The sequence below is a fragment of the Vicia villosa genome, linkage group LG1 (assembly GCF_029867415.1).
Source record: "Vicia villosa cultivar HV-30 ecotype Madison, WI linkage group LG1, Vvil1.0, whole genome shotgun sequence".
Lineage (NCBI taxonomy): Eukaryota > Viridiplantae > Streptophyta > Magnoliopsida > Fabales > Fabaceae > Vicia > Vicia villosa.
The window spans coordinates 168,016,943-168,044,359 of NC_081180.1; the positions used below are offsets into that span (position 1 = coordinate 168,016,943).

General features: G+C 38.5%; 1 protein-coding gene across 1 annotated transcript; it reads right to left on the reverse strand.

Moving 5' to 3' along the window:
• Positions 1-647: 647 nt before the first annotated feature.
• Positions 648-26,840, reverse strand: LOC131659109 (uncharacterized). Its single transcript, XM_058928349.1, has 3 exons — positions 26,192-26,840; positions 25,988-26,116; positions 648-1,063 (listed from the first exon to the last, which is right to left on the reverse strand). The coding sequence occupies exons 1-3, from the start codon at positions 26,838-26,840 to the stop codon at positions 648-650; spliced, it is 1,194 nt and encodes a 397-aa protein (XP_058784332.1).
• Positions 26,841-27,417: the final 577 nt, after the last annotated feature.

Here is a 27,417-nt window from a genome sequence, read left to right on the forward strand (position 1 = left end):
GGACCGTGCACCCGTAAAAAATTGGCAGGTTGGGTTGGAGTTTTGAGCCTGCCGCCCACCAAAACCCGCCCCGCCAATGCTAGCCTCGCCAAAGCCAATCGTCCGTCAATGCTCGCACCGCTTATTCGTTCAGCCCGTCTCGCCTTAAGTCCATATTTTTTTAGTTAATTATAGTAATTTCAATTTTTAATGATTTATATATATATATATATATATATATATATATATATATATATATATATATATATATTAGGAGGGATATAATTACTCCAGGAGTAAGAGCATCTCCAATGGTGAACCCATTTTTGGGTTCCTTGTGGGACCTATTAAGCCGCGTCATCTTGAAGCAACTCAACTAATTTTTCGCTCCAATGGTGCAACTCTTAAGAACCCATATTGGGTCCCACAATTTTACTTTATTTATTAATATTTGATTCATATTAAATTCTATAGCAATTCAAATAATAATTTTAATTATTTAAATTAAAATTGATATAAAATAAATAAAATTCAAATTAAACTTATAATTTAAAATGATAATTAATATTAATCTCAAATACATGACATATAATTAAAAATAATAAAAATAAATAACATCACATAATAAATTAAACTTAAATTTCATCATCTACATGTCCAAAACGTTCTCAAATATACTCGACTAAATCTCCTTGAAGTTGACGATGAACTTGTTTTTCTCGAATACTTGCTCTTCTTTGTAGTCTTGTTGCAAGATTCGGATGAGGACCGCTAAATGTTTCGGTTGTTGAGTTGTTGTCATCCACATTATCATAAGAGTAATCAAAATTACCTCCATATGTATGTCGTTCGTCTTCAACAATCATGTTGTGTAATATGATGCATGCATATATGGTATGCTTGAGGGTGTCCATGTGCCAGGCACGTGCTAGGCCACGTATAATTGCAAATCGAGATTGAAGCACTCCAAATGCCCGCTCCACATCTTTTCTAGCTGATTCTTGATGTTGAGCAAATAACTTTTTCTTTTCTCCCTGTGGTATTGAAATGGTCTTGACAAATGTAGCCCACTCGGGATATATACCTGTTAGAACAAGATTTGTTCTGATCAATGTTCTTAGTTTTGATGATAACAATGTATATGAATTTTGTGTGAGATAATGTGGTACTCTAATACTATGCAATTTCCATTTCAAGAATTATATAAAGAGTATGCACAAAATCAGCGCAAGAAGCACTGACTCAGGAGGTTCAGCATGCAACATCAGAACATGGTCTGGCAAGACATCAGAAGATGGTCAAGCAAAATTAGAACATGGGTCTATGGAAGCATCAGAAGGACTTGAGATCAGAAGCAGAAGCACTGAAGTTCTCATGGTATCACGCTCAGAAGCACTTCAAGGTCAGAAGACAAGAAGATGCTCTGCACCAAGCTGTTTGACTCTGATGATATTCAAACGTTGTTCACACAAACATCAGATCAGAAGCAAGTACTAGCTGGCAGGCTACGCTGACTGACAAAAGGAACGTTGAAAGTTATGAAAGGCAACGTCAGTAGACACAGCGAAAGCAAGGCTCGAGGTAGTTGACAAAAGCGTGAAACATTAAATGCAATGCTGTACGGAATACGCAAAGCATTAAATGCTCCCAACGGTCATCTTCTCAAACGCCTATAAATATGAAGTTCTGATGAGAAGCAAGGTTACGAACTACGAATTCTGAATACAATACTCTTATGCAAAAACGCTGAAACGCTGTTCAAATCAAAAGCTCTCAAACTTCATCAGCCTCACTACATTGCTGTTGTAATACATTAGTGAGATTAAGCTTAAACTTAAGAGAAAATCATAGTTGTGATAATAGCTTTATAAGAAGCATTGTAACTCTTAAAAGAATTTGTTTACATTAAGTTGTAAAAACTAGAGTGATCAGGTTGTTGATCAGTATACTCTAGAAAGTCTTAGAGGGTATCTAAGCAGATTGTTCCTAGAGTGATCAGGTTGTGATCAGTATACTCTAGAAGACTTAGAAGTTGTCTAAGTGGAAAACCATTGTAATCTTGTGTGATTAGTGGATTAAATCCTCAGGTGAGGTAAATCACTCCAAGGGGGTTGACTGGAGTAGTTTAGTTAACAACGAACCAGGATAAAAATCATTGTGCAAATTGTTTTTATCTTACAAAGTTTTAAAGCTACACTTATTCAAACCCCCCCTTTCTAAGTGTTTTTCTATCCTTCAATTGGCATCAGAGCGCCGGTTCTAAGGTGCAAGCACTTAACCGTGTTTAGAAAAGATTCAGGAAGAGAAAAACGCTTCAGTACAAGATGTCTGGTGAAATTCCAACAAATACATCTACATCTGGCTCAGCTGAGCAATACAATGGAAATGGTAACAATGGTTATACTAGACCACCAGTATTTGATGGTGAAAACTTTGAATACTGGAAAGATAAACTTGAAAGTTACTTCCTTGGTCTAGATGGTGACTTATGGGATCTTCTGATGGATGGTTAGAAACATCCAGTGAAAGCTACTGGCGTAAGGCTTACAAGACAAGAAATGAATGATGATCAAAAGAAGCTTTTCAAAAATCATCATAAATGTAGGACTGTTTTGCTGAATGCTATCTCTCATGCTGAGTATGAGAAGATATCTAACAGGGAAACTGCCTATGATATATATGAGTCATTGAAAATGACCCATGAAGGAAATGATCAAGTCAAGGAGACCAAAGCTCTTGCTCTAATTCAGAAATATGAAGCCTTCAAGATGGAGGACGATGAAAATATTGAGAAGATGTTTTCAAGATTTCAAACGCTAACTGCTGGATTAAGAGTTCTGAACAAAGGCTACACCAAGGCTGATCATGTAAAGAAGATCATCAGAAGCTTGCCCAGAAGATGGGGTCCAATGGTAACTGCATTCAAGATAGCAAAGAATCTAAATGAAGTCTCTTTGGAAGAGCTAATCAGTGCCTTAAGAAGCCATGAGATAGAGCTGGATGCAAATGAGCCTCAGAAGAAAGGTAAGTCTATTGCATTAAAATCTAATTTTAAAAAATGCACTAACGCTTTTTCGGCTGAAGAAGTAGATTCTGAAGAATCAGAATAAGAAGAAGAAGATGAACTGTCCATGATCTCCAGAAGGGTGAACCATCTCTGGAAGAGCAAACAAAGGAAGTTCAAGAGCTTCAGAAGTTCAAAGAAGCTTGAAAGAGGAGAATCTTCTGGAGGCAGAAGATCAGACAAGAAGAAGGTCATCTGCTATGAGTGCAATGAGCCTGGACACTTCAAGAATGAATGTCCAAAACTTCAGAAGGAGAATCCCAAAAGAAGTTTCATAAGAAGAAAGGTCTTATGGCAACATGGGATGATTCTGAATCAGAATCAGACTCTGAAGGAGAGCAAGCAAACCTTGCACTGATGGCCCTAGTGGATGATGGATCAGAATCTACATCAGAATCAGATTCTGAAGAGGTATTTTCTGAACTATCTAGAGAAGAGTTAGTTTCCAGTTTAACTGAACTTCTGGAACTCAAGACTCATCTTAGTATCAAATACAAAAAGCTGAAAAAACAATTTGAATTTGAAACTAAGAAGCTGGAAGTGGAAAATTCTGAACTGAAGGAAAAAATTTTAAAATTATCCAAAGATATTGGATCTCCTTCTGAATCAGAAAAATCCATTCCCAGTCTCAATCATATTCTGAAAGAATATGACTCGAGCTTCAGGAAGTTCCTATCTAGAAGTATTGGCAGAAGTCATCTTGCTTCTATGATATATGGTGTTTTTGGAAACAAAAGGTTTGGTTTTGGCTATGAGGGTGATACCTCACACAAATTTGAACATGTTGATGATTTGAAAATCACATACAAACCATTGTATGATCAGTTCAAATATGGCCACTCTCATGATATCAAGCTCACCTCACATGCACAGAGTTTTCACACTACACACACCAAGAAGCATGTGACACAACCTAAAAGATATCATGCTGCCAAACCTAAAGAATATCATGTTGTTCCTCCTGTTACTTATCATGCTAAACCCAAGTTCAATCAGAACTTGAGGAAAACTAACAAGAAAGGACCCAAGAAATTGTGGGTACCTAAGGAGAAGATAATTTCTGTTGCAGATATCCTTAGCAGCAAATAAGACAAAGCACAAAATGTCATGGTACCTGGACTCTGGGTGCTCGCGACACATGACGGGAAGAAGGTCTATGTTCCAAGACCTGGTGCTTAAGTCTGGTGGAGAAGTCATGTTTGGAGGAGATCAGAAGGGCAAAATTATTGGCTCTAGAACCATAAGTATTGGTAACTCTCCTTCCATAACTAATGTACTTCTTGTAGAAGGATTAGCGCATAACTTATTGTCCATAAGTCAATTAAGTGACAATGGTTATGACATAATCTTCAATCAAAAGTCTTGGAAGGCTGTAAGTAAGAAGGATGGCTCAATCCTATTTACAGGCAAGAGAAAGAACAACATTTATAAGATTGATCTTTCTGATCTTGAGAAGCAGAAGGTGACTTGTCTTATGTGTGTTTCTGTTAGGTGCCAAATTGTGTTTATATTTAGTTTAATTAATGGCACCTTTCGACCGTTTTTATCGGATATTCGTACAATTCCCTGAAGTTTTAGATAATTATTTATAGTTTATAATATTAAGCTTTCATTTTATGTTAATATGTGTTTTAGTTATGATTTTTGTAGGTTTTAGCCAATTTTGGGGAAGTTTGGAGCTTGTTTTGAGCTTTGCAAGAGAGTCCCAGGCAGAGAGTTGCGCGCGTCGCGCGGAGATGTGGGCGCGTCGCGCCCTGGGCGAGATATTTTGGAGCTTCCTGGCAGAGAGTTGCGCGCGTCGCGCGCATGGGCGGTTTATAATTTTAAGTGTATTGGCGCGAAGCGCGCTGGAGGGCGCGTCGCGCCCTGGACAGAATTCAGAAATGCTATATAAAGGGGTTTTCAGATATTTTGGAGTTGTTGGTTGATCTTGAGAGCAAAAGAACACTTGTGCACTGTAGCAAACAAAGAATCGAAGATTGGAAGCTTTGATCGTCGATTAATCGCCTTTGATGCTTGTTGATCTTCATCCTTTACTTCTTGTGCAAGCTACCATTCTCATGGATAGCTAAATCACTTTTGTATCAAGATAAGATGTAATCTTCCTAGCCTTTTGTATGTTTTTCTTGTGAATATATGTGTATGAACAAGTGATGATCAATATAGATGGTTTAGTTTGTTTATTAAAGCTTTTTCTTTGGTATAAGTGTTTGAGACATCAATGTTTGTATCTAGACCTAACTAATCATCTTTCAAACTATAAGTTGCAGACATGGATTTAGAGTTTGATGTTTACTAATTATCGGTTCTTAAAACGTTATTTGTATTGTTTAAACGGTGGAGAAATCGTCGGTTAAACAATACGGTAAATCTAACTATATCGTTGCGGACACGGACGATATAGGTGTCGATACGTAATTATATTGATCGTTAGCAAGTTCATAAGCATCTATTTATAAGGAGACATACAAATTTAGGTCGATGAAATCGAATCTTGATACATTTTCTTTAACTTAGAACTTTCATTAATTTACTCTTTGCTACTAAAAGAATTGAATGATCTTTTGCAAACCCAAATTTAAAGTAACCATAACTCAAGACAAAATAGGCTATAGAACGGCGGTGATATCGCAATAATCCCTGTGGATACGATAATAGCGAAAAGTACACCACAATACTCTTTCAACAAAATGGCGCCGTTGCCGGGGATTGTTGTTTAGATATTGCAAGCATTGCAATAGTTTGTTTTGTATTGAGTCTTATAATTAATATCTTGTTTCTAAATTTATTTTCCTTGTGTTTGTTAATTTGCTTGGTTAGTTTTTCAGATTACAGTTTATGCGAGGACGTGTACCTGCAGATCAACTCCTTTTTGATCCTGAGATTGAGAGGACTGCTCGTAGAGAGAATAGCAAAACTCGTAGGAGGAGACAACTAGCTAGGGAAAGAAGACAGCAACAAGAGGCATCTTCTTCTTCAACTCCTGTTGAAAACTTGGTTGAGGAAGAAATGGCTGCGGATCCACCACCTCGAGGGCCATGTGTTAACAGCCCTCGTCTCAATGCACAATTTGCTCGTGATCAGGCCAATGGAAGAAACTCCGAAATGAAGACGGGGTTACTTCAATTATTATACCAAAATCCGTTCACAGGGGCAGATCACGAGGATCCATTTACTCATCTAACAAAGTTCTACGAGATTGCCGGAACAATAGGTGCTCCGGAAGACCAAGAAGAACAGGTGTTCAGGAGACTTTTTCCTCATTCCTTAATTGGAAAAGCTAAGGAATGGTACCTTGATCAACCTAATAATGTCATGACAAATTGGAACGAGTTAGAAGAGAAGTTCTTGGATCGGTTCTTTCCTCACAATAGGTTCATGGAAGCGAAAACTTCTATTGCGGTGTTCTCTCAAGGTTCGAATGAATCTCTCAATGAAGCATGGGAGAGGTTCAAGTCCATGGTTAGAAAGTGCAAAGGTCATGGGTTTGATGAGTTGTCTCAAATCCATATCTTTAGAAATGGACTCCAACCTCAACCAAAAACTCTTTTAGATGCTACCGCGGGTGGTTCGTTGATGTCAAAAACTGCTGCAGAAGCGATTGCTATCATTGATAGAATGGCTTTGAATGATCATCAAGGGCAACACAACCGTAGTGCATTGCAAAGAAAACCGGGAGTTCTTGAATTGAATACTAGTGATGCAATACTTGCTCAAAACAAGTTATTGACACAACAAGTAGAATTGCTCACTCAACAAATGTCAAAACTCCCTCAACAAATCAAAGAGATAAATGGGAGCCCTTCTAAAAATCAACATGTGATGTGTTGTGAATTGTGTAGGGGTGACCATCAAACAGGTTTTTGTCCTCCACCGGGTGAAGAGGTAAATTATGTGTCTAATCCTAATCAAGGATATGGTGGAAGACAACAACAACAACCTTACAACAATAACCAAGGTTACCAACAAAGAGGTAATCAAGGTTATCAACAAGGATGGAGGCCGGAAGCGGGCCCATCGAATCGTCAAAATCCTTATCAAGGCGGTTACAATCAACAACCTCAACAAACAAAGCTTTCTATCGAGGACACTCTTAGCCAATTCATGCAATTGCAAATTGCAAGCCAAAAGAGTACGGATGCCGCAATTAAGAACCTTGAAACTCAAGTCGGGCAATTGTCAAAGCAACTTGCCGATCAAAACAAAGGTCCTTTTCCGGCTACTACACAAGAAAATCCTCGTGAGCATTGTAAGTCAATTCTAACTCGTAGCGGTAGAAATATTGATATGGGTGTAGGAGAAATAGTTGAGGAGGAAATTGTTGAGAGTGAAAAAGATAGGGTGATTGAAGTAGAAAAAAATGTTGAGGGTGATTTAGTTGAAAATGAGAAAGAGAAAGAATTAGTGGAAAAAGAAACTCTTGAGAAAGTTGTAGAAAAAGAGAGAAAAAAATTGAGTGTGAGTGAAAAGGGAAAGAAGAAGGTGGATGATTCTATACAAGTGAAGAAATTACCTTACCCTCCTGGTCCGTCAAAGAAAGAAGATGCAAAGCACTATGCTCGGTTCTTGGACATTTTTAGCAAGTTGCAAATCAATGTCCCTTTTTCCGAAGCATTAGAGCAAATGCCGATGTATGCAAAATTCATCAAAGACATCATCACTAAGAAGAGAAGATTCTTGGATCCGGAGGTAGTAACGGTGAGCTCTTGTTGTAATGCGTTAATTCAACGCACTACTCCGATAAAATCAAATGATCCTGGGCGGGTAACCTTACCGGTGTCTATTGGAAATGTTCACATAGGCAAAGGTTTGGTAGATACCGGTTCTAGCATTAATTTGATCCCATTGTCTATGGTGAGAAGATTAGGAATCAATGATTTGAAGCCGACAAGAATGACGTTATCATTAGCAGATAAATCCACAGCTCATCCTCATGGAGTTGCGGAAGACTTGCTTGTCAAGGTTGACAAATTTTGGTATCCTGTTGATTTTATCGTTATAGACATGGAAGAAGATCCTGAGATTCCATTGATCTTAGGAAGGCCTTTTATGAAGACGGCCCGAATGATGATCGATATTGATGATGGCTTAATGAAATTAAGGTACCAAGATGAAGAATTATGTCTTGATCTCTTTGAAGCCATCAAGCATCCTAATGATGAGGATGATTGTTTTAGAATCGATGCTACCGAAAGGGCTATTATGAAAGTGGAGAATCAAATGCACTTGTCGAATCCTCTTGAGAAGACTTTAATGGAAGCTCTCGAAGTTCTCACCAAAGATCAAGAGAAGGAAATTGAAGATTGCTTGAGAAACTTAGAGGCTTGTGAGGAGATGAATCCATTTGAAACTCAAATTGAAGAGTTGAAGGATGAACCTAAAGTTGAAGAGCAAAAGGTGGAGTTGAATGTGTTACCATCTCACTTGAAATACGTGTTTCTCGGTGACAATTCTACTAAGCCGGTTATCATTAATAGTGGTTTGTCTAACAAGGAAGAGCATCGATTGAAGGAAGTGTTGACGAAGAATCAAGAAGCAATAGGATGGGTTTTATCCGACTTGAAGGGTATTAGTCCGGCCTATTGTATGCATAAGATTATGTTAGAAGATGATTTTCGGCCCGTGGCACAACCTCAAAGGCGATTGAATCCAACCATGAAAGAAGTTGTTAGAAAAGAGGTTGTGAAGTTATTAGAGGCGGGGATGATTTATCCCATCTCCGATAGTGAATGGGTGAGCCCGGTGCATGTGGTTCCTAAGAAGGGTGGATTGACAGTTGTGAGAAATGAGAAGAACGAGTTGATTCCTTCGAGAGCGGTGACCGGGTGGCGTATGTGTATTGACTATAGGAGGTTGAACCAAGCAACAAGAAAAGATCACTTTCCATTGCCTTTTATGGATCAAATGTTAGAGAGGTTAGCCGGAAGAAATTTCTATTGTTTCTTGGATGGTTATTCGGGATACAATCAAATATCAGTGAATCCGGCGGACCACGAGAAAACTGCTTTTACATGTCCTTTTGGCGTTTTCGCTTACCGAAGAATGCCATTTGGACTATGTAATGCTCCTGCAACATTTCAAAGGTGCATGCAAGCTATCTTCTCTGATTTGATTGAGAAAAGCATCGAGGTGTTCATGGATGATTTTTCTGTGTACGGGTCGTCATTTGACTTGTGCTTAAAGAACCTTGATGTGGTAATGGAGAGATGCATTGAAACAAATTTGGTTCTCAACTGGGAGAAATGCACTTTCATGGTGACTGATGGGATTGTTCTTGGCCACAAGGTTTCTTCAAAGGGTCTTGAGGTAGATCCGGCAAAAATTGAAGTTATTGAAAAACTTCCCCCTCCGGTGAATGTGAAAGGCATAAGGAGCTTCTTGGGACATGCTGGGTTCTATAGAAGATTCATCAAGGATTTCTCCAAGGTCGCAAAGCCTTTGAGTAATTTGCTCAACAAAGGTATGGAATTTAATTTTGATGAATCATGTCTAAAAGCTTTCCTAGAACTTAAAGCAAATTTGACCACCACACCCATAATTGTCGCTCCTAATTGGTCGCTTGAGTTTGAACTCATGTGCGATGCGAGTGACTATGCGGTTGGTGCGGTCTTAGGCCAAAGGAAGAACAAACAATTCCATGCTATACATTATGCGAGCAAAGTTTTAAATGAGGCACAGGTTAACTATGCCACTACCGAAAAAGAATTGCTCGCAATTGTATTTGCATTGGAAAAGTTTCGCTCTTACCTCATTGGTTCTAAAGTTGTGTGTTATACTGATCATGCCGCAATCAAATATCTTCTCACCAAGCCTGATTCAAAACAGAGGCTTATTCGGTGGATTCTTTTGCTTCAAGAATTTGATCTTGAAGTGAAAGATAAGAAAGGTACAGAAAATTTGATTGCGGACCATTTGTCTCGGTTAGTGAATACCGAGGTGACAAACAATGAAAAAGAGGTGAGGGAAGAATTCCCCGATGAAAAACTGTACATGGTACAAGAAGTTAGACCCTGGTTCGCAGATATGGCTAATCACAAAGCATCTGGCTGGATACCGGAGGATCTAACTTGGAATCAAAGAAAAAAGTTTTTAAACGATGCTAATTTTTATGTTTGGGACGATCCTCACTTGTTTAAGTTGAGTAGTGACAATCTTTTGAGAAGATGTGTCGCGGATGAGGAGGCAAAAAGCATTTTGTGGCATTGCCACAATTCGCCTTATGGTGGTCATTTTAATGGTTTGCGTACGGCCACAAAAGTCCTTCAATCGGGATTTTGGTGGCCTACTTTGTTCAAAGATGCTTACCACCATGTTGCCTCATGCGACAGTTGTCAAAGAACTGGTGGAATAGGGAAAAGAGAGGAAATGCCCCTCCAAAGTATTGTAGAAGTTGAGGTATTCGATTGTTGGGGCATTGATTTTGTTGGACCATTCCCTTCCTCAATGTCAAATGAATACATCTTGGTAGCTGTTGATTATGTGTCTAAGTGGGTGGAAGCGATTGCTTCACCCAAAGCAGATGGTAAGACCGTGATAAAGTTTTTGAAGAAAAATATATTTTCGCGGTTTGGCTCGCCAAGAGTGATAATTAGTGATGGTGGATCTCATTTTTGTAATGCTCCGCTTGAAAAAGTGTTGGAGCAATATGGAGTCAAGCACAAGGTAGCTACTCCATATCATCCACAAACAAATGGGCAAGTTGAGAGGACCAATCGAGAGATTAAGAGAATTCTTGAGAAAACTGTGTCTAGTTCTAGGAAGGATTGGTCAATGAAGTTAGATGAAACCTTGTGGGCGTATCGGACCGCTTTCAAAGCACCGATCGGTCTTACACCATTCCAAATGGTGTATGGTAAAAGTTGCCACCTTCCCGTAGAACTAGAGCATAAGGCATATTGGGCCTTGAAGCTTTTGAATTTTGACCACAAGTTGTGTGGAGAGAGAAAAAAAATCCAACTTAATGAGTTGGAAGAGATGAGATTGCATGCCTATAAGTCCAATTCGATTTACAAGGAAAAGACCAAATTCTATCATGATAGTAAGGTTAGAATGAAGGACTTTAAGGTAGGGCAATTAGTTTTACTCTTCAATTCCCGGTTAAGACTTTTTCCGGGAAAGTTGAAGTCTAAATGGTCCGGACCGTTTTTGGTCAAAGAAGTGAGAAGCCAAGGGGCTATTGTGATAGAGGACCAAAAATCAAACCAAGAGTGGGTAGTAAATGGTCAGAGGTTGAAGGTGTATCGAGGAAGCGATTTTAATCGTGAAACTTGCGTTTTATCGTTTGGCGATCCTTGATTGCCTTTGACCGTCGAGCTGACCGACGTTAAACAAAGCGCTCTTGGGAGGCACCCCAAGTTGTATATATTCACTTGTATTTGTGTTATTTTTGCAGGTGGGATTTTTGAGTTGTCGTCGAGCCAGAAACGATCTACCGGTATTTTTGGGCGTGCTGAAACAATGCAGTTTTTCTGCTGTTTCTGGTGTAGCGCGCGTCGCACCCATATGCGCGCGTCGCGCGCTATGTGTACTCAGGGACCCTTTCCAGGCAGAGATGAGGGCGCGTCGCGCCGAGTCTGCGCGCGTCGCGCGCTGTACGTATTTTTGAAAAAAAAAATAATTTTGTTTGGGCCCACCCCTGCTGGGCCCGACCCAGTTTCGTGTTCAGAAGTTAGTTTTAGGGTTTTTGGAGGTTATAGCCTCCATTCCTCTTTGTGCCAAGAAACCAAACACACACACAACCAAAATTTTCGATTCTTGCATTTATCCTCACTATTACTCGTCTCTCTACTGTCATCAATCATCTGAGGTATGTTCTTCTTCTCCTTTCTTTCCATTAAATTAGTTTTAGTTATTAGGTTTTTAGATTTAGGAATTTCTTGATAATTTTGAAAAATTAGGGTAGAAAACATGTTATTGCTGTATATAATGCCTGCTGGGACCCTTAGAAGGGAGGAGAAGCTTGTTCTCCTCTTCTGTTTTGCATAAAATTGAAGAATTTTTCTGGGTTTCGCAGCGCGCGCGTCGCGCCCTGTTCAGCGCGCGTCGCGCCCTGGGTCAAATTTTGAATTTTTTTTTTATGCATTCTGTGAAGTTGTTTAGGGTCTGTTTTGTGATTGATGATTAATGTGGATTGATGTAGGCTATTAAAATTGAGGTTATGCTAACTTTGTTTCAATTTGTGTGTGTTTTGTTTGATTTTAAATTTGTGCAGGAATGGCACCCTTTTTAAAGAGAAAGAAGACTGGTTCTGGTGAGGGATCTTCCTCACAAGCTGGAAGGTTTGATCGGACGAGGTTTCTAGGTCCGGAGCAAGAGGCGAGGTACCATGAGCTTGAAAGCCGCGTTGTGTGGAGTGAACGCACGGTGGTTCCTATTGACCACGGCCTCTTCCAAAGGGCGTGGACTGCTTTGTCTGAAACATGCTGGGACAAGTTGTTCACTCCACCACAATTCTATCAGGTGGAGATTGTTAGAGAGTTTTATGCAAATGCCTTGCCTCCGAGCAGTTGGACAGGTACTGAAGCTTACCCGTTTAAAACATGGGTGAGAGATAAGGCCATTGATTTTAGCAAAGAGGCTATTTTTGATTTTCTGGATAACCCTCTTGCTTTGGTAGAAGAGTGTCAGTACCATGCCAGGTTGAATAGAGGAAATTGGGATGCAGACAGCATTAGGGACAGGATTTGCAGGACTGGTTTCACCTATACTCTGACTAAAGCTGGGCTGCCAAAGACTTTTACTCGTAGTCAGTTGACGGAGGAGGCTCAGTTGGTGGCTTCGGTGGTCCTTTACAACATTAGGCCACGGAGTCACACTTCTTCTCTCACCATTGATACGGCAGGTTTGGTTCAGGGTATTCTGAATAGTGATAACATTGATGTGTCCAGGATTGTGGCGAATGAGCTGAAAAGAGTCGCCCTGAATGGGACTCTTCATGGAGATGGGGTGAAATGTAGGTTGATTTTTCCTGGTTTAATAATGGGTTTGTGCAGGAAGGCTGGTGTCCGGTTCCCAACTGGTGGGATGATCCCCATGGATGGTATTATCGATGATATTTTTGCTAACAGGTACTGTTTGCCTGGAGGTCGTCCTTTTGGTGTTGCTGCTGGTGCATCTGACCTTCCCGATGCTTCTCAGGCTGTTCCGGTTGCTGCTGCACCGCCTGCTGGTCCACAGTATGGTGATGCAAGTGATTGGAACTATCAGATGCATATGGCGCATCAGAGAGCGTTTATGTTTTTGCAGGATTCTATCCGGCAGCTTTCTCTGCAGCAGCCTGTTGGTTCCAGGGATGATTTATCGGCCTATGCTGCATGGCCTGAGGGCAGGCCAGATCCTGAGGAGGGGATGGAGCAGGATGATCCGGAGACTTCCGATGAGGAGTAGACTTTGTTTTTTTTATTATTGCTTTATGTTTTATTGTTTTTAGTTTTATGTTAGAACAGTTTTTAGTTGTCTTTGTTTTTAATTTTGTTCCATCCTGGTGGATGAGGTACTTTGAAAGGCTAAGTTTACGCCTTTGGATAATTAACACCGCTTGGTGTGGTTTTTATTTTTATATAAGTTCAGTTTATTTTATTTTTGCATTTATTTATTTTTAAGTAGTTTATTTTAGTTTAGTGTTTATATTTTAGAAATAATGGTTTGACAAGTTGTCCTAATGATTAATTAGCTGGAACACAAATTTTTATTGCCACGATGAATTTGGATGATGCAACACAATTTGAGTGGTGATGATATAAGTTGAAAACTGTACGCGCAAGGTACATCCTTTATCGTTTTATTTATCAAGTACTTTTGATTCTGATGCTTTTAATTGTACAAATTAGTTGTCATTAATTTCTGTGGATAAAATTAGTTCAATTGTGAATCACTTTAGCCTAGCTGTAGTTGTGAGGAGACTTTCCACTGTGTATATATATAAATTGTGCTGGATACCAGCAATGTGCGTTTTAACTCGTTTTTATTATGATTAATCTTGCATTGTTATTAAATTGTGTTAAGCATGAAAGTGATCAAGGCGTTTTGTTCTGCACTACGAGTATAACTTCTCTTCCAAATATAACCTACCCGGTGAGTGTGTGAGTGTTTGCTAACCACTTTGAGCCATTTTGCCAAGATTCAATCGGTATCATGTCATGCCTTATAATTGCCGATGTTTGATTTGAATCTTGATGACTTTCTTTGAACCTTGAAAAGTACCATGAAATGTGGTTAGGATTGATTCCTTTTCGCCTTAGAATAGGGAGCATTCGTGATTATGTGGTGGTAATATTCAAGTTGGGGAGAATAAAATTTTGATCTTGGTTGTATTGGTGAGTAGAAGAAAATAAATAAATTGCTCAAGAGAGAAAAAGAAAAAAAAAAAAAAAAAAGAGAAAAAGAATAAGGAAAAGAGAAGAGCTTTGTATATAGCTAGTTCTTTTAAAATAAAAAGATGAACTCTTGAGCAATAAAATTGTGTGATCGGTTGATAAGGATGTGTGGATATAATCATGATTTGAATGCTCTCTTAGGAATTGACCCCTTTTGTTTCAATGGCCTTGAGAAATGACACTTCCTTGTTAACCAAGCCAAGCTACAACCCGAAAGTCCTTAGTGATTCATGCTTATATACCTTTTATATATCTTATGCTTAGATGAGTTTATAATTAATTCGGTATGTTTGCGTCATTGTCTGGTGAGTGTTAGGATCCTCCATTTTTGTTCTCTTAGTAGAGAAGTACGTAGGTGTGATTCATTCTTGAACTTCTTTGCTTTGTGGAATTTCTGACATAGAATTTGTATATAGGATTAGCATTGTTATCATGGTACTTTGATGAAAACTGGTAAGGATTGATCTTTGTGTACTTTTGGAATTTGAACCATTAAATTGTTCTTGTTTCTGCCTTGTTGTTTCATTTGTGATATTTTGTGTTCCCGGTAATTTATCATTGTTTTGTTTGAGGACAAACAAGAGTTTAAGTTGGGGAGAGTTGTTAGGTGCCAAATTGTGTTTATATTTAGTTTAATTAATGGCACCTTTCGACCGTTTTTATCGGATATTCGTACAATTCCCTGAAGTTTTAGATAATTATTTATAGTTTATAATATTAAGCTTTCATTTTATGTTAATATGTGTTTTAGTTATGATTTTTGTAGGTTTTAGCCAATTTTGGGGAAGTTTGGAGCTTGTTTTGAGCTTTGCAAGAGAGTCCCAGGCAGAGAGTTGCGCGCGTCGCGCGGAGATGTGGGCGCGTCGCGCCCTGGGCGAGATATTTTGGAGCTTCCTGGCAGAGAGTTGCGCGCGTCGCGCGCATGGGCGGTTTATAATTTTAAGTGTATTGGCGCGAAGCGCGCTGGAGGGCGCGTCGCGCCCTGGACAGAATTCAGAAATGCTATATAAAGGGGTTTTCAGATATTTTGGAGTTGTTGGTTGATCTTGAGAGCAAAAGAACACTTGTGCACTGTAGCAAACAAAGAATCGAAGATTGGAAGCTTTGATCGTCGATTAATCGCCTTTGATGCTTGTTGATCTTCATCCTTTACTTCTTGTGTAAGCTACCATTCTCATGGATAGCTAAATCACTTTTGTATCAAGATAAGATGTAATCTTCCTAGCCTTTTGTATGTTTTTCTTGTGAATATATGTGTATGAACAAGTGATGATCAATATAGATGGTTTAGTTTGTTTATTAAAGCTTTTTCTTTGGTATAAGTGTTTGAGACATCAATGTTTGTATCTAGACCTAACTAATCATCTTTCAAACTATAAGTTGCAGACATGGATTTAGAGTTTGATGTTTACTAAGTATCGGTTCTTAAAACGTTATTTGTATTGTTTAAACGGTGGAGAAATCGTCGGTTAAACAATACGGTAAATCTAACTATATCGTTGCGGACACGGACGATATAGGTGTCGATACGTAATTATATTGATCGTTAGCAAGTTCATAAGCATCTATTTATAAGGAGACATACAAATTTAGGTCGATGAAATCGAATCTTGATACATTTTCTTTAACTTAGAACTTTCATTAATTTACTCTTTGCTACTAAAAGAATTGAATGATCTTTTGCAAACCCAAATTTAAAGTAACCATAACTCAAGACAAAATAGGCTATAGAACGGCGGTGATATCGCAATAATCCCTGTGGATACGATAATAGCGAAAAGTACACCACAATACTCTTTCAACAGTTTCTGAAGAGCAATGGGTCTGGCACAGAAGATTAGGACATGCTAGTTTGAGAAAGATTTCTCAGATTAACAAACTAAATCTGGTCAGAGGACTCCCAAATCTGAAATACAAATCAGATGCTCTTTGTGAAGCATGTCAGAAGGGCAAGTTCTCCAGACCTGCATTCAAATCTAAGAATGTTGTCTCTTCCTCAAGGCCATTAGAACTTCTGCACATTGATTTGTTTGGACCAGTCAAAACAGCATCTGTCAGAGGGAAGAAATATGGATTAGTCATCATAGATGATTATAGCCGCTGGACATGGGTAAAGTTCTTAAAACACAAGGATGAGTCTCATTCAGTGTTCCTTGAATTCTGCACTCAGATTCAATCTGAGAAGGAGTGCAAAATCATAAAGGTCAGAAGTGATCATGGTGGCGAATTTGAGAACAGATTCTTTGAGGAGTTCTTCAAAAAAAATGGTATTGCCCATGATTTCTCTTGCCCTAGAACTCCACAGCAAAATGGAGTTGTAGAGCGAAAGAATAGGACTCTTCAAGAAATGGCCAGAACCATGATCAATGAGACCAATATGGCTAAGCACTTCTGGGCAGAAGCAATAAACACTGCATGTTATATTCAGAATAGAATCTCTATAAGACCTATTCTAAATAAGACTCCTTATGAATTGTGGAAGAACAGAAAGCCCAACATTTCATATTTTCATCCTTTTGGATGTGTTTGTTTTATTCTGAATACTAAAGATCATCTTGGTAAGTTTGATTCTAAGGCACAAAAATGTTTCCTTCTTGGATATTCTGAACGCTTTAAAGGCTACAGAGTATACAATACTGAAACATTGGTTGTAGAAGAATCAATCAATATCAGATTTGATGATAAGCTTGGTCTTGAAAAGCCAAAGCAGTTTGAGAATTTTGCAGATATAGATATTGACATATCAGAAGCTGTAGAACCAAGAAGCAAAGTTTCAGAAGCTGAAAATCTCAGAAGCAAAGAATCAGAAGATCAAGTTGCTGCATCTTTAGAGAATCTCAGAATTTCTGAAGATCCAACAATCAGAAGATCTTCTAGACTCACCTCAGCTCACTCAGAAGATGTGATCCTTGGAAAGAAAGATGATCCTATCAGAACCAGAGCATTCCTTAAGAACAATGCATAATGCCAATTAGGTCTTGTTTCTTTGATCGAGCCAACTTCTGTTGATCAAGCTCTAGAAGATTTAGACTGGATAATTGACATGCAAGAAGAACTAAATCAGTTTACAAGGAATGATGTATGGGATTTGGTTCCTAGACCAAAAGGATTCAACATCATTGGTACAAAGTGGGTGTTCAGAAACAAGCTTAGTGAGAAGGGAGAAGTGGTAAGAAACAAAGCCAGACTGGTGGCTCAGGGATATAGTCAACAAGAAGGGATTGACTATACAGAAACCTTTGCACCAATGGCCAGGTTAGAATCTATCCGCTTATTAATTTCTTTTGCCACTCAGCATAACATCACTCTGTATCAGATGGATGTTAAGAGTGCCTTCTTAAATGGTTATATAGATGAGGAAGTCTATGTCCACCAACCTCCTAGTTTTGAAGACTCTAAGTCTCCAGAACATGTTTTCAAACTTAAGAAATCATTGTATGGATTGAAGCAAGCTCCTAGAGCTTGGTATGAAAGATTAAGTTCTTTCCTTCTGGACAATGGTTTCACTAGAGGACAAGTGGATACGACTCTCTTCTGTAAAACATCTAAGAAGGACATCTTAATTTGTCAAATTTATGTTGATGATATTATTTTTGGAACATCTAATGCTTCACTTGGGAAGGAGTTTGCTAAGTCTATACAGGCTGAATTTGAAATGAGTATGATGGGTGAACTCATGTATTTTCTTGGGATTCAAATCAATCAAACTTCTGATGGAACTTATGTTCATCAAACGAAGTATGTGAAAGAACTTCTGAAGAAGTTTAATCTTTTTGAAAGCAAAGAAGCCAAAACTCCTATGCATCCAACGTGTGTTCTAGGTAAGGATGAGGTAAGTAAGAAGGTAGATTAAAAGTTGTACAGAGGTATGATTGGATCTCTTCTATATTTGACTGCTTCTAGACCTGACATTCTATTCCGTGTTTATTTGTGTGCTAGATTCCAATCAGATCCTAGAGAATCTCACTTAACTGCTGTTAAGAGAATTCTGAGGTATCTGAAAGGTACTACTAATGTTGGTTTAGTCTACAGAAGATCTAAAGAATACATCTTAGTAGGATTTTGTGATGCTGACTATGCTGGAGATAGAATTGAAAGGAAGAGTACTTCTGGAAGTTGTCAATTTCTAGGAAGTCACCTAATCTCCTGGTACAACAAGAAGCAAGCTACCATTGCTCTCTCAACAACAAAAGCAAAATATATTGTTGCTGCTGGCTGTAGCACACAAATGCTCTGGATGAAGAGTCAGCTAGAAGATTATCAAATTTATGAGAGTAACATTCCTATCTTTTGTGATAATACATCTGCCATATGTTTATCTAAGAATCCTATCTTACATTCCAAAGCTAAACATATTGAGATTAAACATCATTTCATTAGGGACTATGCTTAGAAGGGTGTTCTCTCTTTAAACTTTGTGGATACAGACCATCAATGGGCTGATATCTTTACAAAACCCCTTGCTGAGGATAGATTTAAGTTCATTCTGAAGAATATCAGTATGGATTTATGCCCAGAATGAGAAGATGAGAAGATCTTATGTATGGGTATATTCTAAAATGTGTTAGGATTTTGTGTTTATAAGAAGTTATGATAATGATCAATTAGAAGTTCTGATTTTGTTATTACTAACGTTTCATTATCTAAGTTGATTCAGAAGCTCTTTTAAAGCAAAACAGCTGTCACCAGTCTTTCCAGAAAACGAACACGTGTTTACTATTTCTGGACAAGCATGTATGCAGTTGAGGAGACGCCGCCCTAGGTAACTGTGCAAATCATTTCATTTTGTCACTCTATCTCTCCTAACGTCATTTCTCATTAAATGCATTGATGTCATGTTTTATCTCTATAATCATTTCACTAAACCATACTGCATTTATTATTTTTTTTATCTTTTAAATACCCGCTTCATCTTCATTTCATTTTTTTCGCTCCCTCTCTATTCATTTGTCTCTCTCTTTGCATTCATCGCACGAACCCTAGCTTTATTCTGAAACCAAGCATTTCACCATGAATCCTTCATCAAGCTTTCCAAGCCAAACAGAAGTATCATCCACTCAACTGGTTATGAGCAAACGTGATTTTGCTCCGTTGAAAACCTGCTCCTTTCCTACTGAAGAGTTGGAAGTTCTTTGTGAGTTTGTTGTGGACTTTGAAAATCTGAAAGAAAATGGTTTCCATCCTGATGCAAGAATCTTGGAACAAGGATGGTCAAATTATCTTGGTAGATTGGTTGGACCAATTTATCCAACCCTTGTGAAAGACTTCTGGGCTCATGTAACCGTTACTCCAACTGCTATCATCTCCTTCGTGCTAGGGCATGAAGTTGTGATAACTGAGAAACTGATCAGGAAGCTGTACAACCTGGATGATGAAGAAGGATGCACTGGTCCTCTTCATGGTAGAGTTAACTGGCTACAGGTTGAAAAACAAATCCCACTTGCTACTGGTATTGAATCTCATAAAACCGATACATTGAGGGCGTTTTATCAAGTGTGGGCTGAAATTATTCTGGGTTCTCTCCATCACAGAAGGCAATCGTTTTCCTCCTCTTACATCAGTCCTGATCACAAATACACTCTCTTCTGCATTGGAAGAAGAATTGAACTCAACATATCCAACATTCTCTTTCAGAATCTGAAGTTGGCTATTGAAGAGTCAAGGGATGAAGAACGTGAGAAGTATCCTCACCTTCAAAGAAACACTATTCCTTTCGCCAGAATGATCTCAGATATTCTGATAGAAAGTAATTTGATGGACTCCCTAAGGACTATTGGAACGCCTAGGTTCTTTGGAATTATTCAAGGACCTATCTTCAATGGTGTTGATCTGTTAAGGATGCAACTTATCAGAGATGTAACTTCTGCTCCTGCAAGCTTCCCAGATATCATGTCTAGAAGAACTCCTGTGGAAGGATTTGCTACATTGTTCCAAGCAGAACTTCACAAGGCTGTTAACACTACGCCAAATTTAAGCTGTAGCAGCGCAGCTACTAAAGCGCTTTTAGCAAAAGCGCTCTCGTAGGGCTCGCTAAAAACAAAATTAATAAACAAGGAAAAATGATGCAAAAAAAGCGCTCTGGTAGGGGGAGTTATGAGAGCGCTTTTAAAAAGCGCTCTGGTAGGGGGGGGTATGAGAGCGCTTTTAAAAAGCGCTCTGGTAGGGGGGTTATGAAAGCGCTTTTAAAAGCGCTCTTATAGGGTGGGTGCTACGAAAGCGCTTTTGGGATAAAAGCGCTCTGGTAGGGGGTGTTATTAAAGCGCTTTTGAAAAGCGCTCTGGTAGCCCATTTAAAAAATTATATATTTTACAAACACACGCGTTTTGTTTCAGATCTTTCTTCTTCCTTCGTTGCTCCGCCGTCCTCTCTCCGAAACCCTAGCAACCTCCGCCGTTCTTCTTCCTTTCAGATCCAAAACACACGAGTTTATGGTGAGTTGAGGTTCGTGTTGTTGCTGAGTTCGGTTTCGATTCAGAATCTACAAACCAAAACCGGGTGAGACCTTTCTTAGTTTATTTCTTATTCTCTCTTCCTCTCTCAAATTTCTGAAGGGTTTGTTTGATTAGGAAAGTGATGAACAAATGTTTGGGTTTGATGAATGTTTGTCTGGTTATGTTTGATGATGATTTGTGAATGGTTTTGTTTCTGATGAATGGTTTGCGTGTATGAGAAAGATGAACAATTAGGGTTTTGGTTAGTGTTTGCGGCTGTGTATTGTGATTGTTGTTGGATGAATATGAACAATGTATTTACAGTTTCTGGAGAGGTTTTTCGAAGATGATGAACATAATTTTTTTTAGGGTTTTTGGTTGTTGGCTCTACGGCTCTACGGCTGATTTTTTTTAGGGTTTTTGGTTGTTGGCTCAATTGACTTGTTCTTTTATCAAAAACTATTTTTATGTGCATGTGGTTGTTAATTGATTTCTTATAAATTGGTTTCTGTTCTGGTATAGCACTATTTTTATTAACTATTTTGTCTTTTGTTCGGAGATGAGGAAATTTTTGGTTGATAGAGAAAATATTGAGAATGTGAATGTTGTGTAAATAATCACGTTTTTCTATTGTAGGTTGAGCTTCAAACAGTGGATGGACTGGTAAAGGATAGAACACAATGTGCCCCTGCCGATTATGTTCCATAGAATATGAATCAAGTAATGTACCCCGAAGTCTTCTGTGGCAGGATCGTTCGGGGTACAATTATTTGATTCATATTCTGTGACACAATACAACATAGCTCAGGTGACTACTGGTTCTCCACTAAAGCATCAATACAACATAGCTCCAGATAATACAGGAAGCGTACATTGGTTGCATAAGAACTCGGAAGTTGTTTCCCATTTAGTTGTTTTGGTTTAGAAATATGTGAATTGGTTTAGTTGTTTTGGTTTAGAAATATGTATATATGTATTTTGATTTACATTAATGGTATATAATATAATACTTTTTTTGTATATAATCGATATCGATTATAATGGTATATATCGATTTGAAATGATAAATTATAGGTTCATGAAAAAATACTGCCAAAAAATAGTAAATTACAGGTTCTAAAATATTGCTGCCAAAAGTGCAGGTTTAGAAATAATAAAAAGCATAAAAAAAAAAAACGCAACATACGAAAGCGCTTTTGAAAAAAGTGCTCTTATAGGGGTGCCTACCAGAGCGCTTTTTCCTGAAAAGCGCTCTTAAAGGGGGCCTACAAGAGCGCTTTTTCCAGAAAAGCGCTCTTATAGGGGGGGCCTACCAGAGCGCTTTTAAAAGCGCTTTCGTAGCCTATGCCAGCGCTGGCTTTGGCAGCGCTTTAAAGCGCTGTTAAAGGCCAAAAAAAGCGCTTTTAAAAGCCTTGCGCGTTGTAGTGTAAGCGTTACTTGGAAGTTTCTGTTAGAACTCAATATTCTATTGATCCTGCATGGATTCGTGGAAGAGTGCTTCCTTCTCAAGCTGATCTTCAGAAGAAGGCTCAGAGGAAGCAAGAAGCAAGGCTGAAGAGAAAGGCAGCAGAAGAAGCTGCTAGAGAAGCTAAGAGGCAGAAGGTCACTTATGATCCTCTTAAAGTAGATTCTTTTGAAGCTATAAGAACAGGTAACTTCTCCAGGCAAGTATATCAACCACCTCCTTCTGAACCTCAATCTTCTACCCAACCTCCTCCTTCTGAACCTCAAAACACCTTCACCATTCCAAATCCTTCTCAACCATCTCTTTCTACACCTGTTTTGAACCCCACTCCACAAAATGTTTGTCCTCCCACACCTTCTGATATCCCATCATCATCATCATCAATCCTTCCCACTGATATACCATCCTCATCAACCATCTCCACTGATATTCCATCTTCTTCAACCACAGCACCTCCATCTTCTATATGCCATCCCTTTCCTCCCAGAGAATCCAACCCATACAGCCTTCTCTACCCTGACTACAAATTCACCTTCAACCCTCCTGAACCTGAACCTCATATTTACTTGGAGATGTTCAGAAATGAAGTTATAAGTAGGCTGGATCTCTTGAGAGATGCCTTTTTCAATGAGCTGGATGATGTTTCAACCAGAAACCTTTGGAGAAGCTTTCGCCAGGATTTTCAAGTTGGAGCTATGGCTGTTCAGAAGAGACTAGTGGTTGCTGCTCCTGGTTATGCTGGTTATCTTCTTGAGGTTGATAATGATGTCTATTATCATCCCATCAGAAACAGGAGAGTTCTTGAGGAGAAGATATTTGTTGATGAGCTGCTGGATAATCCGTGCAAAGATATTATGGTATGGAGACCTAAGTATCTAGTTCTGACTGGAGACTTCAATTCATTGTTTGACTTCCTGAGGGAAAATCCTTCTGAGGAAGACCCAAGCTTGGTCATTCCAGAAGTTGCTGATCCTCCAAAAGTTGAATGTCCTTCTGCCCCAAGGAATCTTGCTGCCATTCTTCAAGCTCTTGAGAATGGAGATTCTGATCTTCCTGCTGCAGAATATGAAGGAAATGCTTCTATGGAAGAAGCTGATGCTGAAGATCATCCTACTGAAACTATTCCTGTTGAGGAAAATCAAGGTGATGATCTGACTATGGAAGCTACGGTTCAGAATGTTGTCCCTCTGAACAGAAGTTGTGAAGCTTCTTCTGGTGAACCCTCTCTTCTGGTGAAGACTCTAGAGGTTATTCAGAAGAACCAAGCTGAGATATCTTCTCGCATGGACGAGCAAGGCACTATCAATGCTGAGTTCCGCACCTTCATGGAGAGGCAGACTGAGAGCAATGCTGGGATTCATGACATGCTGGCCAAAATTATGTCTAAGCTAGGGTCATCTTAGTCTTTGAGTCTTAGTAGTTTCTTTTTGTTTCTTGCATCTGCTTTCTAGGCATTCTCCTTGTACTTCTGACAATTCTCCTTTTGCTAATCAATGAATATTATCTTTTCTTCTCTCATATTATTTGTTCTTTCATCTGAATCTTTTATGTTTTTTGATGTTATGACAAAAAGGGGGAGAAAAATGTGATAAATGATCTGATTTATATTATCAGTTGCTGGGAGAAAATCTCTACATTTCTAACAGAAGTTGCAAGTTCTATGTCTTTGAGTGTTTTGCAGGAAGTGAAGATCTTCTTAAAAGCTCAACATGAGAAGCAAAGACATGTGGAAAAGCAATTCTGTATGGAATCAAGCTCATGGAAATTGAAGCAAGCTGAGTGCTGTAAAGCTTCAAGATCAGAAGCAAGAAGGAAGAATGTTCTGATATTCTGATGATAGAATATGCTCTAACACATTCTTATTCCTTATATGTTCTGATGCATGTTTTTAGTTCTAAAATATGCTCTGAAACATTATTGTTTGCTCTGATACATAATTATATGTTCTGATACATATTTTATGTTCTGACTCATTCATGCTTTGACTTTTGTCGTTTAGTTTGTTCTGTAACATTTTAGGATGTAGAGATGCTCTGATGATGCTCTGGTACATTCAACAATGTTCTGATACAATCTAGCATGCAATGATTCAAGAAGAAATTCAAGTTCTGAAGCTGTCCAATGGAAGCAAGAATTAGAAGCTATGAATGTTCTGAAGATCTAAGCAATTCAAGTTCTGAAGCTGTCCTATGGAAGCAAGAATCAGAAGCTATGAATGTTCTGAAGATCTAAGCATATGTGACCGTCTCAACTGAAATGGAAAATACTCAGGGAAGTCCTTTATTTATAAATTTCTTCCAGTATTTATTTCAGGGGGAGATTATTTATCTCAGGGGAGATTGTTAATCTCAGGGGGAGACATATTCACACACTATGTTTATATGCTTATGCTATAGCTGTGAAATTTGTCTTTAGCCGTCTGATATTCTGATCGCAAATTCATATCATTTATGTATGTTTTTGTCATCATCAAAAAGGGGGAGATTGTTAGAACAAGATTTGTTCTGATCAATGTTCTTAGTTTTGATGATAACAATGTATATGAATTTTGTATGAGATAATGTGGTACTCTAATACTATGCAATTTCCATTTCAGGAATTATATAAAGAGTATGCACAAAATCAGCGCAAGAAGCACTGACTCAAAAGGTTCAGCATGCAACATCAGAACATGGTCTGGCAAGACACCAGAAGATGGTCAAGCAGAATCAGAACATGGGTCTATGGAAGCATCAGAAGGACTTGAGATCAGAAGCAGAAGCACTGAAGTTCTCATGGTATCACGCTCAGAAGCACTGAAGTTCTAATGGTATCACGCTCAGAAGCACTTCAAGGTCAGAAGACAAGAAGATGCTCTGCACCAAGCTGTTTGACTCTGATGATATTCAAACGTTGTTCACACAAACATCAGATCAGAAGCAAGTACCAGCTGGAAGGCTACACTGACTGACAAAAGGAACGTTGAAAGCTATGAAAGGCAACGTCAGTAGACACAGCGAAAGCAAGGCTCGAGGTAGTTGACAAAAGAGTGAAACATTAAATGCAATGCTGTACAGAATACGCAAAGCATTAAATGCTCCCAACGGTCATCTTCTCAAACGCCTATAAATATGAAGTTCTGATGAGAAGCAAGGTTACGAACTACGAGTTCTGAATACAAGACTCTTATGCAAAAACGCTGAAACGCTGTTCAAATCAAAAGCTCTCAAACTTCATCAACCTCACTACATTGCTGTTGTAATATATTAGTGAGATTAAGCTTAAACTTAAGAGAAAATCACAGTTGTGATAATAGCTTTATAAGAAGCATTGTAACTCTTAAAAGAATTTGTTTACATTAAGTTGTAAGAACTAGAGTGATTAGGTTATTGATCAGTATACTCTAGAAAGTCTTAGAGGGTATCTAAGCAGATTGTTCCTAGAGTGATCAGGTTGTGATCAGTATACTCTAGAAGACTTAGAAGTTGTCTAAGTGGAAAACCATTGTAATCTTGTGTGATTAGTGGATTAAATCCTCAGGTGAGGTAAATCACTCCAAGGGGGTGGACTGGAGTAGTTTAGTTAACAACGAACCAGGATAAAAATCATTGTGCAAATTGTTTTTATCTTACAAAGTTTTAAAGCTACACTTATTCAAACCCCCCTTTCTAAGTGTTTTTCTATCCTTCAATACCATCTGCTAAATAATACCCCATGTTATATGGTGTCCCATTGATTGTATATTGCACATTGGGAGCATGTCCTTCCAAAATATCGTTAAACACGTTGGATTGATTTAGCACATTAATGTCATTGTTTGAACCTGCAATACCAAAAAAAGCATGCCAAATCCATAAGTCTTGTGATACCACTGCTTCAAGCATGATTGTGGGCTTACCATGATCACCTCGACAAAACTGTCCTTTCCATGCAACAGGACAATTTTTCCATTCCCAATGCATACAATCAATGGAACCCAACATACTTGGAAAGCCACGTGACTCTCCCATTTGTAAAAGATGTTCAACATCAGTGTTGTTAGGCTTTCTCAAATACTCAGCCCCAAATACAGCATTCACGCCCTGAACGAATCTTTGTAAGCACTCAATTGAAGTGCTTTCACCGATTCGAACATATTCGTCTACAATGTCAGCAGTAGACCCATACGCCAACATACGAATAGCAGATGTACATTTCTGCAATGGTGAAAGACCCATTTTACCAGTTGCATCGACCCTCATTTGGAAATATTCATCATGATTTCCAAGGGCATCTACAATTCGAAGAAATACATGCTTATGCATTCTGAACCTTCTTCGGAATTGAACATCTATGTATACTGGATTTTCTGAGAAATAGTCATTGAACAATCGATTATGCCCTTCTCCACGACCTCGATCTATCGTTGTTCTTCTCTTTGGCCTAGAGGAACTTCCAGATTGAAGTTCATTTTGAACCTCTTGTTCTTCATCATTGTCGTCCATAAATTCTTCTTCAACCAACTCCCAAAATTCTTGATCGTAATTATCTGAATCGTCTGAATCCATTTTAGTAAATAATGAGAGAAGAATAAGATGAGAATGAGAAAACAATGACATAAGTGTTAGTATATATAATGGTTTGAATAACGGCTAGTTTGGATAACGGCTAGTTTGAATAACGGCTAGTTTGAATAACGACTAGTTTGAATAACGACTAGTTTGAATAACGGCTAGTTTGAATAACGGCTAGTTTGAATGACATAATATTTATTATAATTTAAAGTGGTATTAATGACCATGTTACATAGGTGTTGATAAATTAAAGTGGTATTAATGACCATGTTACATAGGTGTTGATAAATTAAAGTGGTACTAATGACCATTTTACATAAGTGATACTAACTACATTCCATATTTTTTTTCATCTTATTACAATATTTTTCATGAATATCTCGTTGACTATCGCTCATAGTAGAAGTGTCTTTCATCATTAGTTGCACTACCTTTAATTCTATCTCGTCCTCCTTACTTTGCGCTAGTCTTTCCATTGACGTTAATCTTTTATTCCTTGCATCTTGCGTTGCATTTGGAATTTCCTTTGCCTTACCCTTCCTTTTTGCTGCTTTTTGTCCCATTGGACGCT

Coding starts and splice junctions, on each gene's coding strand:
- LOC131659109 (XM_058928349.1), bottom strand. CDS start 26,840: ATGGATTCAGACGATTCAGATAATTACGATCAAGAATTTTGGGAGTTG. Junction 26,117..26,191: donor GTTTTGTCGAGGTGATCATG/GTAAGCCCACAA, acceptor TTGGTATTGCAG/GTTCAAACAATGACATTAAT. Junction 1,064..25,987: donor GGGGTATTATTTAGCAGATG/GTATTGAAGGAT, acceptor TTGTTCTAACAG/GTATATATCCCGAGTGGGCT.